This window comes from Dicentrarchus labrax, unplaced genomic scaffold, assembly GCF_905237075.1.
Source record: "Dicentrarchus labrax unplaced genomic scaffold, dlabrax2021, whole genome shotgun sequence".
NCBI classification, from domain to species: Eukaryota; Metazoa; Chordata; class Actinopteri; family Moronidae; genus Dicentrarchus; species Dicentrarchus labrax.
The window spans coordinates 6356363-6370242 of NW_026136718.1; the positions used below are offsets into that span (position 1 = coordinate 6356363).

The 13880-nt window shown below is 38.9% G+C and overlaps 1 protein-coding gene across 1 annotated transcript in view; it reads right to left on the bottom strand.

Annotated features, from left to right (window-relative positions):
- The window catches only part of LOC127350462 (contactin-associated protein-like 4), a 97709-nt gene that overhangs the window by 11788 nt on the left and 72041 nt on the right, over positions 1 to 13880 (bottom strand). Inside the window, exons 12-18 of the mRNA XM_051377142.1 lie at positions 13719 to 13838; positions 13330 to 13530; positions 11951 to 12113; positions 9873 to 10000; positions 9053 to 9223; positions 5934 to 6152; positions 2015 to 2254 (exon numbers count right to left, since the gene is read on the bottom strand). Coding sequence (XP_051233102.1) covers positions 2015 to 2254; positions 5934 to 6152; positions 9053 to 9223; positions 9873 to 10000; positions 11951 to 12113; positions 13330 to 13530; positions 13719 to 13838 — 1242 coding nt within the window. The remainder of the gene's footprint in view (positions 1 to 2014; positions 2255 to 5933; positions 6153 to 9052; positions 9224 to 9872; positions 10001 to 11950; positions 12114 to 13329; positions 13531 to 13718; positions 13839 to 13880) is intronic.

Consider the following 13880-nt stretch of genomic DNA (forward strand, 5'->3'; position numbering starts at 1 on the left):
ATTTACAGTTGAATTAATATCATCAGAAATTATTAGTGTTTCTTTAACATGGACTCAGCATAAATCAAATGGATAAATTATACAATGGATTTACAATAGATTTTTCTTGGAAATGGGCTTATTTGCTTTCTTGAGAGTGAATATAGTGGTCTCATATCTGCTTAATATGAAGCATATGCCAGCAGCTGGTCAGACAAAATCTGCCTACCAGCATTGTTATATTGTTATATGTGGGACTATTTCAGAAAAAGCCAGGCTAGCCGTTTCTCCCTGTTTTCAGTCTTTATGTGAAACTAAGTTAACCGGCTTCTAGGCTGCAGAACAGACAGAATGTTGAACTATTTCTTTAATAACATGGAACAACACATTTCTACGGCGTTGACATAGTTTGACATTATGTTGACTTTTAAGACAAGGGGCTTTTGATGCATCACATTGTGGACACAATGGCTTGATGGGCCAGAAGAATCCTTTAAGACAACACAGATTCTTGACCTTCAGGACAGAATGGGCTCATTATGAACCACTCAGAACGAGAGTCAAGAGGACAAACTGTGCAGACAGTGAACAAGACACTCAGGGTCAGTCTAATGTCTGCGTACTGAAGGATCTCTTCAGAAAGCTGTCTGATCTTTGCTCTCTCCTCCTGATTAAAACACCAGGGCATGATAGGTCATAATGATTGTGTTTTATAAAGCTTTAACATTTAAACTTTGCTGTTGTTGTGGTTTTTATTCTAGCTGTTTTTCTGAAAGAATTGATAAATCCTAAAATAATTAATGTTAGAATATTTGAAATTCGAGTTGGTAATTGACTGTTTGCTATCCCCCTCCCCTGAACAACGCTGACAGGTGTCAAGTTTTTTTCTCCACGTTTTTATTTTTAACCCTCTCCTAAACCAAAAATACAAGAGCAAAATTATATAGAACAGTGAACATGTTTGCCTGTTGGATTGTGAGCCAAATAAAATCTTACATATATACATGTCTTATTCATATGAAATGTATAAGAGACATTTCTGTGCTGGGACCTTCACATACCATTGCAGTGGTATTCCTGATGTAAGTGTTTTATCCTCTGGGTCTGACTAAATGCATCACTGCCTTTGACTACCATATCTAACGTGCAAACAAATCTTCCTCTTTATATGGAGAACCTCTGAGAGCAGGAGAGTACACTGCTGCTCAAATCAAAACAGTCACGACTCTAACATTATACTGTTACCATATGACAGAAACATTACAAACTCCCTGAAGTAGGTGTAGGCACAATACAACATGATGAAGAGGAAATAAAGGTACTAGGTTAGGAATTCAATATTGAGAGACAGGAAAGACCATTTTACTTCTGAAATGTTTAAACATATTAATGTTGTAACTGTAATTACTAAAATGTCCCTTAATATTATATGAATATTATACAGGACTTTTAATGATGATATTTAGTATAAATGTTTTCTTTAAAAGCTAAATTGCATTTAAATACTCTTCTTTGCCATTCTTTACCCCATGAATGATTTCTGGAGCCATTTTATAACATCTGCCTTCCTTAGACACAAACCTATAATTAACTCCATGCTAAATAATGCAAAAGGAAATTAAATTGTCAACGCAGTTTTAGGGATGAAAAAGTAAATGAGCCAATTTGAAGTCAGTGGAGACATTTCTTTTTATTTTCAAGAAGTTGGAAGAGACATTTCTTTTTATTTTCAAGATGATATCAGATCTTGCTTTCTCAGGTTTCACCGTCCAGTGTGTAAATCTGTCTGTCAAATTTAATTGGATCTGTCTGGATGTTGTTGGATCTTGAAATCTCTGGTGAACTTAAAACTTCACATATCTGAAATAATATTTCTTCAGCTATAATAAAAGATCATGTTAGAAGAAGTAGCTTGAAAAACGGTAGCAAAACTGACCATACATTAAATGTATTTATTGTTACTTTTAAGAAACATAATATCTAGTCTTTAGATCTGTGCAATTACCTGCAGGAGTGTGTCTTTGATTATATGTACCTTTATGACAAAAGGATCCAGTGTAGGCAGACTGGCCACAGTCGCAGAAGAAACCACTGGCTCTCTCCACACAGCGACCCTGGTTCTGGCAAAGCGAGCCGTAGCTGCTGCAGTGGCCCGGGCATCCAGGTCGGACCCCTGGGGTGATTTTGGCTCTCTCTTCCAGGTCCAGAGTGACGCCGTTCAGCTGCAGAGAGCGAATGCAGCCCAGAAAGCCTTTCTGTCTGGACGCAGTTCCTCCTGCCACCAAAAAAATCACTGGTCAAATGATACACTAGTTCTACCTTTCTCCACTGAGTTGTGTTGGATCTGGCCAACACCAAATATCAGAGCATAGAACCTGCCCAGTACCAGTCATATGTGTAACATGTTTCTCTTCGTCTTCTGTCTTCAACAATAAGAAATATGAACAAAGTCTTTTGTAATGTTACATCCAATGCAAAAATATTCACTTATACTTTCACTTAGACTGTCAGTATCATGAGGCTGACTGAAAAATGATTTGAAAATGAAAAAAAGCCTGGTTGCAATAAGCTTCAATCAGTCACTGGGTGTCAGGCCTATTGAACTGAGTGCCCTGTCAATCTCAATGATCGGTTTAGCTGGAGAAGTGAAGGGGCCAATTCAGTATTCATTACAGCGTAACTTTTCATTGGGCGGAAAAGGCAATGATGGTCACACTCCTCCTCTCATTGTGTCTTTGTATGACTGTAAATCAATAATATCTTTATCTTCCCTGCAGTAAATTATGATTGACAACCACATGTTGCCACTGCAGCACAACAAGATCATGTCTGCTCTGCAGGGCACTGAGACAATGACACTGCTTATCACTGTGCTGGCTGTTGATTGGCTAACTGAGTGGCTGATGAGCCATCTGGTGTCTGATATTCATCCTTTCCACTAACAGGCGAGAGGCGAATAATCTCTTCCTTCTTTCACCTGACAATTATTATTCTAATTTACTGTAGCGACCTCACACTGTTCACAGAGCTCAGAGTTGGCAAAATTACATTTCTCCCAGAGTTCCAAGCTGGCGACACCTTATTTTATATGCACGCATGACAGTTGTTATTGTTCTCGCAGACTGGAATTGGCAGGGTGTTACTCTCGCAGTTTGAGTCTGAAGAAGTTTTTAAATGTTCAGCCAGAGCAGCTTTTCATACCATCTATATCACAAACCTCTGTGAGGCTCTATTATCCTTCTGCAGCACAAGTTAGAAAACAGACAACACATTGAGAGCACAAAGAGTGAGAAATTTAATTAAAAATTCTCTAAACAACTCAATAATAAACCGGTTGATTACACGAGGAACGCAAACCTCTATTAAATGATAGGATGTGGCATTTCTAGAACATACTGGTTCTGACTGCAAAAAAGGATCCAATCCTTAGTGCACTTTGGCTAAAAGAACAGTGGCAGACTCCTGAGGGACAAAACCTCTGACCAAGGGAAAGAAACAAAGCACAAAAGCTGCCAAAGAAAAAAGTCCCGTGGGAGTCAAAAAAAAACCCTGTATATGACCGTGAGAGTTCAGGCACTTAATCAGCTTTAGAGGCTCATCTCATGGAGTTAGAATACAAAAAGGGTCTGGTATTGCACAAAAAGAAAGACCAACTTTACTGTTTCATTAACATCCTGTCAGAGATTATTATATATAAAGTATAACATATAAGAACACCCTTAGACTACAAATTCCTTTTCTATAGAAACATGTGAACAACTGATTATCAATTATAAATGGAAAACCACCTTCCTAGACATACTAGAATTAACCAGAAAACAAGACAAACCAAACTAAAATGTAATATGTTACTGCCATCCCTGGATGCTGTATCTGACTATATATTTTCTAATGCGACTAAGCAGGAAAACATAGACACACATTTGTTCACATCAGTCAACACAGACATTACAACAACTTATTAATATGAGCATTATTTTAACTACAGCTCGCACAAGGGTGTGTGTTACAGTGTCTATACTAAATTAATTCCTTCCCATGGCAATAAATGCTGAACCAGAATAACTTTGTGTCGTATATATTCACCCAAGGTAATATTACAGCTTATTAATTCAAACTATGGAATATCCTGTCATTTTAAGTTATACAAGGCAATTTTATTTATAAGAAATTGGACACACTATTCATAGCAATATAGCTGCCTTTACTGTGAATTGTGATTTCACAGAAGGAAGGTTGCTAAGACTATGGATTAACAATAACAATTTCTGGAGCACATGGCCCTTCACTTTCCAAAACAAGAGAGTAGAGACAGCCAAATGTATATTGCTTCACTGTAAATCAAGCCATTGTCAAAGACAAACACCCTTTCCCACAGCAGTCTATTTCATAATCCCATCACATTTCCATTTAAATATATGAATCCCTCTGAAATGCCAGTAAACATCAAGCAGGACAGTGCTGCCCATATAAGGAGAACGACTCATGGTCACTTCTTTCTGGCTGTTTTAGAAAGGATTATTATCTTAACACAGCCAGCCAATCAATGCTCCCCTCCATAATGCATCTCTCTCTGCATCTCTCCAATCTCATCAGTATTTGTTGGTAGATCTCCATCTCTTCAAAATGTCTGTTTACAAATGAACAAATGTCGATAATATTTGCAGAAAGATAAATCGTCATAATACAAGATTAATTTTCATCACCTCAAACACAGTTCCACAGATAAGAGCGAGAGGTTAAACAGAATTATGAAAGTTTGTGGACGAGATGAAGATAAGAGAGTTTGGACTGAGAGGAAAAGAGACCAGTGTGATTTTTAAGTTATGTTTAGAAAAGGCCACAGTTCCTTGAAGTTAGCCAAAAACCTTTTTTAGTATCAAATAATCAGGTTGGATTAATGGTGTATGCTGTACTCCAATGGCTACAACTTATCACAATTCAAAATGTTTATATTTAGTTCTTAAACCAGAACATTTTTTGCTGTTTTCAGTCAGATTTGGCAATATTAGTCTTAATCTTAAATCCCATGAAAAACAAAACCAACAATACATTGATCTTACTAACAAGTACTGCCAAACAAGTAGCTAAAGCTTGATATCTCATATTCCTTTGTGCCATAGAGCTCCATTTTTGAGATCAGAGTTGCACTGTTGCACTGGGTGACATGTTCATTATCATGAAACTGTATATTTTATATTGAGACAATCCCACATACACCAAACTGTTGTCAGAAATACACACACACAAACGTATGTATACCAACACTGCATAATGCATTCTATCACTACACCATAAAACATAGTTATTTATCAAGGGTAATTATTGTTCAGCGTTTTCAAAAGTATGGACTCAGCATCTCTGTTTTCCACTATAGCGCCAAAGTTTTTTTTCTCAAGATCAGCAGCACTTGTTAACTATTCCCCACTTCCTAAGCACCTCTGGCCAGTTGGGTTATAAGGGACTCTGAGGATGAAGTTTACTGTTATTTAGACACATGCAGCTGCCTGGTTTCCTGAACTCCAACAGCTGCTCATTTGGGACTTCTGTGGCGCATAGAAAAACTTTCCTCCCTGCTTTCCAAAACTTTTGTCTAATATAAACTGAAGTAGACAGAAATTGAAATTGAAAAATTTACTGTGTAAAAGAAAGAAGTCCACTGAGGTTTAATTTCTCTGGACGGCTGCCTACTTCAAGATGAGTTGTTTAGACAAAAAGTCTGTAATCCCCTGGTTCCCTCAAAAAATGTGTTTTGTAAGTCTTTTGTGTGTGTGTGTGTGTGTGTGTGTGTGTGTGTGTGTGTGTGTGTGTGTGCTTGTGGACACACTCCCATGCTTGTCTCTAAGTGTCTGAATGTGTTGCTAGAGTAATAGTCCGAGATAAGAAAGGATAAAAATGTGATAGCAATTATCACCAACATCAAAAAACCACAAATTCACACTCTTGCTTCTCACCTATGAATAACTGACTGTTGAGCTGCAGATGGATGTGTCCATCAGCAGGAGCCTCCTGCGTGGCAGCAGGGAATTCGTCCACACGCAGCGACGCCTCCTTCACATTTCGCTCGGCCCGCACGCTGTGCCACCGGTTGTCGTTCAGCGGGACGCTCGTCTCTACTCGCACCTCCAGCGGCCCGTTTCCCACGTCAAAAGAGAAGACGACCTCTGAGGAGGCTGGAGAGGGTGGCAAGGGTCAGAACAGTTAGATCAGATAATACAAGAGTGAGAAAACATAAAAGAGAGAGATGGTAGTAAACACAGACTGTGTGAGAAGCACTTTGATGACTGGTTGACTGTCACACCAGCAGAGTGAGTTTGACTTGTTTCCGCTCAACTCTAACCGGCTGATTAACAAACCTTCCCTGACACTTGGAGATAATTGTGTCCTTTGATGAGTGAGACATTGCAAATCTCTGATGTGGCTTCCAAAGACATCACAGCTCAGAGAGAAACACTTTAAACAAATCCATCATGGCACTGTGTGTAATGATGTTGACAGTCCTAAAGCTGTAGTATGTTAAGTAAGTTTTATTTACTACAACATTTATTTATGAATGATAGAAATGAATTTCCTCACCGAAGAGAAAATGTCAGTTTTAGATCCAGCAGCTGCCTCATTTTTCTGAAAGTGAAATGTGTGAAGTCCATCCAGCCAATGAGGAACAGTCTATGTCAGAAGAATGAAGACCTTGAGCATTAACTATGTGAAGGAGGAGTGTGAGGGCTTACATTATTTATTCTTCTTAACGAAATGAGCTTTAGGAGTGACATTTTTCTTTCAAAAAGTCTCATTTTGTTTTCTAACCATGTTTTAGTTATGTCTTTTTCTCTCACATTGTTCATTGGAAAAGCGTTTTCCTCAGTTTGGCTCCAGACCAGCACCATCTTTCATTGAACCCATTAGTCAGTGGAGTTCTTCCATCATCATATGTTGGCAGGAGTGTGAAGCGACTTCCTCCCACCCATCCATCTGTCAGCAAGATGGACAGACAGATGGACACAGATCTAAGATGATTCAGAGATCAGCCGAAGGCAGGAAAGAGGCTGAGCTACAGACTCACATGTCTTAGTTTCTTTGTGTGAGCGTGTGTTTGTAATCTGTCTATAATTTGCTCAATTATCTCCTTTGGATGGATGGATTTTGATGGCATCTACTGGTCAACTGGACTACCATGAAACTTGGTAGAGACATTTACAGTATGTCCATCTTAGGATAAATTGTACTTAGATCATTTTGGTCATCCCTTATCTTTTTATCAAGCGCCATCATCAGGTCATAGTTTTATTTGGTCCAATATTTTGGTTTCTGCCCTAATGGATGGATGGATTAGGATGCTATTATGTTAAACTGATGGTGAACCTGATCAAGTACAGCCTCAGAGAGCCATAACACAGCTATAGACTCTTACCTGTAATTCTACCTCTACTTTAGTAATATCAAACTTGAATGTTTTGTTACTTTCTACAGAATTAACTTTTTTGTCGACCGGCCAAATGGCTAATTAGTGTTAAAATTTTACAAGCTACTCAATAGATTAGTGAAGCAAAACTATCAGCCACTTGCACATTTTACCAGCATTTGGTTGGTGTGATAATTGAGTGCCCTGTGCACACTTTTTTATAAATGACACAGGAAAAAAAAAAAAAAAAAAAACTTTTTTTCTTTAGCAACAAACAATTTAAAGGTAAGAGACTTTCTTCTTAAGATTTGCGTTGTAAGTATGTGCTATCCCATTGGGACTGAACCTCAAAACCTAATCTAGGCTAGCATGCTGAAGTCATTAATCTCCACAGCATTTACACAGCTCCATTAGGTTAGAAACTTAACCTATAATAAAGAGAGGTGAGCTGAAGGCCACATGAAGTCCATTCATCCATCACATACACTGCCAGCATGCCAACGCTCCACATTTAGGGGTGAAGTTAGCAGAGCGGTGACATCTGTGCATGAACACAACATCATCCCTCATGGATGATGCTGACAGTGGAGGGAAAGCTGTGGGATTGTTGAACCATTTGATAGAAAAACCCAGAGGCATAACTTAATTTAGTAACTGCTCTCTGGCCCAGCTCCAGTCATGTTAACAGCAGTAATAATGATACACAGTCATCTCAACACCAGCTGTCATAATAACAGCAGTAATAGTGCTGCAGATAGATAAGAGACGCTCCGCTGTAACAATCTGGGGGTTTCCCCAAGGAAGGCGGGTACCATTTGTCCTTTGTATGTGTGTGTTTATGTGTATGAGTGAGATAGAGAGAGAAAGCAAAAGAGAGATATTTTAGAGCGATTACACTTTAGTTTCCACAGATCGCCCCTAGAACAGTGTGGCCATGTACTGTCACATTTGTTCTTTGGATTCTGTGCTACAGACTTCTTCTTCTAACTAGCATTAAAGCCTCACTTCATGTGCAGCGGAAGTTAAAGCAGAAACCCACTAACCAAGTTCTCCAAATTAAACAACAAAATCCATCATTTGTTATTACATTATACAGAAGAATAAAATTGAGCATTTTCTATGGATAAGGTTTGGTTTGGTTTAGGGAAAGCTCATAGTTTTGGGTTAAAATAAGTGATTTGTTTTCTTTGTCAGGGGTAGCGGGCTTTCATGGTCAAAAGAAGCAAACAAAGCACTCTGTGTCAATGTCAACATTATGTTATCCTCTCTATGTGCAGTACTACTTCTCCCTCATTGAAAAAAAATGGACTTGTGTTTAGAGGTTAAAGATAGATTTTTAGTTTATAGATTTTTTTTTTTTTTTTTCAAATCACAATTATAAATTTTTTATTTTTGGCCCTGAATTGCTTCCACACAAATTTGCAAAACCCAAAATCATTCTTGTATGTACATGTGTTAAACTCAGATTTAGATGAATGTGTAAACAGCCTTCAAGTGTTAAACTCAGCAAGTGAAATAACAAATATGCAAAACACAAACATTTTTTAACATGTGATTTTTGGTTGATTTGAGTCTTTTTTCTGGGGAGGACAGTCTCCCACTTCTATCTATTTAGAACAAAACGAGAAAAATGTATATGATAACGAGTCAGAATATTGTTGGGTTCTCACTTACACCTGAGTTCGATCCGGATGAAGTCCTTGATGCCCAGATTTTCCAGGAAGACCCCAGAGGAGGACGGTGTTTTGAACAGGAAGGAGATGTCGGCATTTAGCTCTCCATGGAAGGTGGGGAAGTGAAGGTAAGATGTCTCCTTGTCAAAAAAAGCAGCGTTCCAGAAGTTCCCTGAGAGACAAACAAAGACGTCACTTTGTAAATGCTTCATATTCTTCCTTATTTTTTCTTTTGTTTTCTAATATAGAGGGATTTATTTAATTTTTTTTCTAAATTGGATATATCACTCCGGAACACAGCTTATTAAAAGAAATCTCATTATGATGGTTGTATAATGAAAATCTTGTAGTGAACAAATGAACAGACTGTTCAGCTAATTAGCCAAGAACAAAGGCATAACTCCAGCTACGCTATCTCATTTATGTTGATTTATCTCTCAAGCCGTTTGTTTACTTATTTATTTATTTATTTGCTCATTAAACTGAAGGCTGCAATTAAAATAAGGTAAAATATATCACTTAGGTCAGTTTATTATGTAGCATTTCATTAGAAGTTATTATTAAAGAGCACAAAGGGAGTTATATTTTAGCTGTTGGTTTGTAATTAGCTTAAGTGTAATTAGCCACAGCCTATTTTTCCATTAACAAATTAAACTGGCAGACCGATGATTGGATACAGGGAATCCTTTAGTTCAAGTGCAATAGCTGAATTTAGGTAATATAAAAAATATCCAAAGAGAAAGCCACACACGGAGAAAAACAAGTGTCAACATGGACGCCAGCATCTTGTAAAGCAACAGCCAACACTGAGAAGGACTCACTGTCTCCATGACAACGCAGGGGTCCCACCCTGTAGGCAGCCTCTGACCCCGGCCGCTGGATGTCACCCAGCACCAGAGACCTGACTGGGAGGGTCTCTTTATGGGTGAGCAGGCCTGAGTCGTTAGCCCTGCAGGAGGAGGAGGAGGAGGAGAGGGAGAAGAAGAAAAAGAGAAAGGGGATGGAGAATTATCGGGTCAAGAAGGACACGGTTGAGAGGAGAGGGATAACGATAAAGACAAGAGGACGGATAGCACGAGAAAAACAAAAGGGAGAAGGAGAATGTGGAGTAGAAGAAAAAGAGGAATAAGGAGTAGAAGGAGGAGGAGAAGTATAAGAAGGAAGTAGAAAAGGTAGGGGAAGAATGAGAAGAAGAGAGAGGGAGAAGAGGAAAAAGAAAAAGGCATGGATAGGAAGAAGGAGTTGGAGGAAGGAGATTGAATGAAGGAAGGGGAGGAGAAGCAAGCAGCCCAGAAGAAGAAACAGAAGGAGCAGAAAGAGAAGAAAGAGAGGACCAAGGAAAGAAAATGAGAGAGAAGAAAGGGAAGGGGGAGTAAAAGGCAGGGGGTGGTGGAGAAGGAAAAAGAGAGGAGGAGGAGGATTCAAAGAAAACGAAAAAGATGGTGGAGGAAGAGAAGGTGTAGAAAAAGAAGAGGATGTCCATTACAAATGGAAGACAGAGAGGACATAGCGAAGAAGAAGAGAAGGAGGAGGTGAAGAAGTACATATCAATATTAGAAAGTTGAATGCAAACAGAAGCGGTGGAAAACTTCTGCCCACTCAAACTAAAGTGTTATAAAAACTGGGACACACTGCGTTCAGAAAAACTCGATATCTCTCGACTGCGTTCGTTTGTTTTCTGAGGTTTACAGGTAGACGTTCAAATGAAGACAAGCATTTCAGCTGATGCGACATGTCTCAGCCGTTTTTTTGTGGAACCGTTTTTCCGAATGAACGTAGGATGAGTGATTCATCTGCACATTCACCACACTCCCTCAACTCTGCGGTGTTTCAGATTCCAACAGTCGGCTTTGTTGCTGTGAAATTTTGTCAAAAAATAAATCTAGGACTGTAGGCACACACAGTGCCGGTGAATCTGATGAGATATTGATGGCAGGAGAAGGTCTATAAAAATCGAGTAGGAGTCACACCGATTTAGGCAGGGAGATAATAGAAAGAAGGACCTTTGGCTATGCAGACAGCAGCAGGATTGGTTACAGTATGGGGAAATGGGTCTAACTGCAGAATTGGTTGCAGGATTGGGGAAGGTGACCTAAATACAGAATTGCTTACAGCTTGCATAAAAGGATTTAAATACAGATTGGATAAAACATGGGGAGGGATGTTTAAATATATTGGAATTTGTCCCAGATGTCTCATGGATCTTTCCTGTCCAGTATGGCAGCATTTGATGGTAAACATTGCATCATATTAATTACTTAATTAGAATAGTAAGACAGATGTCACTGACTCACTGAAGGCTCTCAAAAGCAATAGGTGTCTTTTCAAAATCCATCTTACACATCATTGTGTTTTCTTTTCAAAGCCGTGTCCAATCAAATCATTGTTTTTATACACATTAAAGTTGAGTCATAATGACATTTTTAATTATATATATATATATATATATATATATATATAATGTATAAGTATAATGTTCATCATGTTCACCATGCAACACTTATGATTCACGTTGCATTGCAGTTAACTAAACACAGCCTTCATTATTTCTCTTTAGTGCAATAGTGCACTCCCACACATTTTCTAATGCCATGGTGTTCTTTGCCTCCAATAGGAACTTCATAATTTGTTCAAACTTCTCCTTTCTAACTGACCAAACAAAACGAACCATGGTTTTGAAAGGGCTATAAAAACTGGGTGGATGACTTAAACACAGCATTTCTTTTCGTCTTCGGTAATGATAATGCACCCTGTGGTATCCTGATTGCCTTAATATTGAGACCCAAAAGATCAGAAGAACCCTACATTTTGCTAAAGATATAGTGATTGAACTGTGTTATTTCTAGAGAACTCTTTCTTCACAATTATTGTGTAATGGATTTGAACTGAAGTACAGTACCACTGGTCGTAGTCAGCATCACAGTTGCAGTAGTGATTTGAATCCAGACAGTTGTCCTGCAGACCACAGGCACATTGACGGCTGCCCGGCAGAGCTCCGCCCCAGTACGTCTGGATCTGCCCTGGACCCGGTCCTCCCACCCACCAGCTGAATGGAGCACCCTCTGAAACACACACACGCACACACGCACACACACACACACACACACACACACACACACACACACACACCATTAATTACAAATCCCTTTCTGCTTCAGGGAACACTTATACAGCAAAACAGATGAATTTCACACAAATCAGCAAAGAGGTAAAACAATACAGTAAACAGACAGACTTATAGATAGTTGAATGGAAGACGTATCACAGAGAATTGTCACTTATCTGTGTTTTCAAAATATTTTGTATCTGTTTAATTTCAGCACTTGACTTGCATATCAAATTGGACGTAAGATCTTTTCCCCTCCCCTCTTCTATTTGTCTTCTTCCACCTGCCTATCTAACAACACCCGTCTCAAACAGACACTGCTCTTTATTGAACTCTTACAGCCTTGACCACGTATCTCTGCTGTTTCTCCGGCACTAAAAAGACATCCCTCCCTCACAAGCATACTGATAAGTAGGCCTTGTGTACACTGTGTACTCTACACAGTGGTGTCTCACAGGTCAAAACAAGATGGGCTACTCTCTTCATCCCAACTTGAAACTCAAATTCTGTTTTCCCCTTAAATGAGTAAAAGGTAAGTAGATGTTAGATTCTTCTGGCGAGAAGTGGTGAAAATGCAGCTTGTAAGTGCCTACTTTGAACCTTTCCATTGTAAACATGATTTTTTTGTTTTTGTAAAGTACAAGTGTGTAGGATTTAATGGCATCTAGCAGTGAAGTTGCAGATTACAACTGATTACAATTAAATACTGCTTGACCTCCAAGTGTGTAGGAGAAGCTACAGTGGCTGTAAACAAAATACATAAAAAGGCCATATCTAGAACCAGTGTTTGGTTTGTCCATTCTGGGCCAGAAATAAAAAGCAGCTGATTTTACTTGAGAAATCATGTTGTGTTGCAAATAAGGTTTTAGCTTCTGCAGTGGAGTGAGGAGGGGAAAACGCACAACATAAATGTAATTGATGTTTTAATTAGTTACTAAATCAGCAATTCAGACCACTCCGCTCTTGTTCCAGATATAGATTCCCCCCAGATGCAAAAAGCTTGCTTTGCAAAGAACTTTTCTGTTGCCATTTAACAACACCACACCATCTTAAACACACACAAACACAGTCCGAGTGCTTTACAATAACCTAACTATAACATTTAAATGTCTCCCTGTCTTCCAAAATGTCCCATCATAGAAACTTCATACATCAGTGAGCTTTGGCCTTACCTGGTGTGTTGAGGAGGCGGGACTTCCTGCAGTGGTAGGACAGTTCCTGCTCACAGTGCTCTGATTGGCTGATGATGGCTGCTAACTGCTTCTCTTCAGAGGCGTAGTCAAAGTGGGTTAAATGTTGGTTTATCTCTGCAGACTGATGCACTGTGGTCAATTCCGTGTTATTGTGCTGGATCACCATCCATGCCCTGTCCTCTGTTAGAGAGACAAAAAGCGGAGAGAGAGATGGATAGAAAGAGGGAAATAAATAATAAATCCAAAAAGGATCTCTTCCAATAATTCAGACTAAAAGTTTGTTTTGAAATTAAACAAAACAAATCGATATATTCAGGATTTAAAGGCTCCCCCATGAACATATGTGCACGTGTGTAGATGTGTGTTACCTGTCATGTTACAGTAGATGAGCTGGGGTCTGATTGGTCCACTGCCATCCACGTCAATGTAATAATGTCCTGATGTGTTGCCTTTGTGTTTGTACGCCTCACATGACTGTTCATATGTCGCTGTGAAAGAAAATGCAATAAAAGCATAATATAATCAATAAA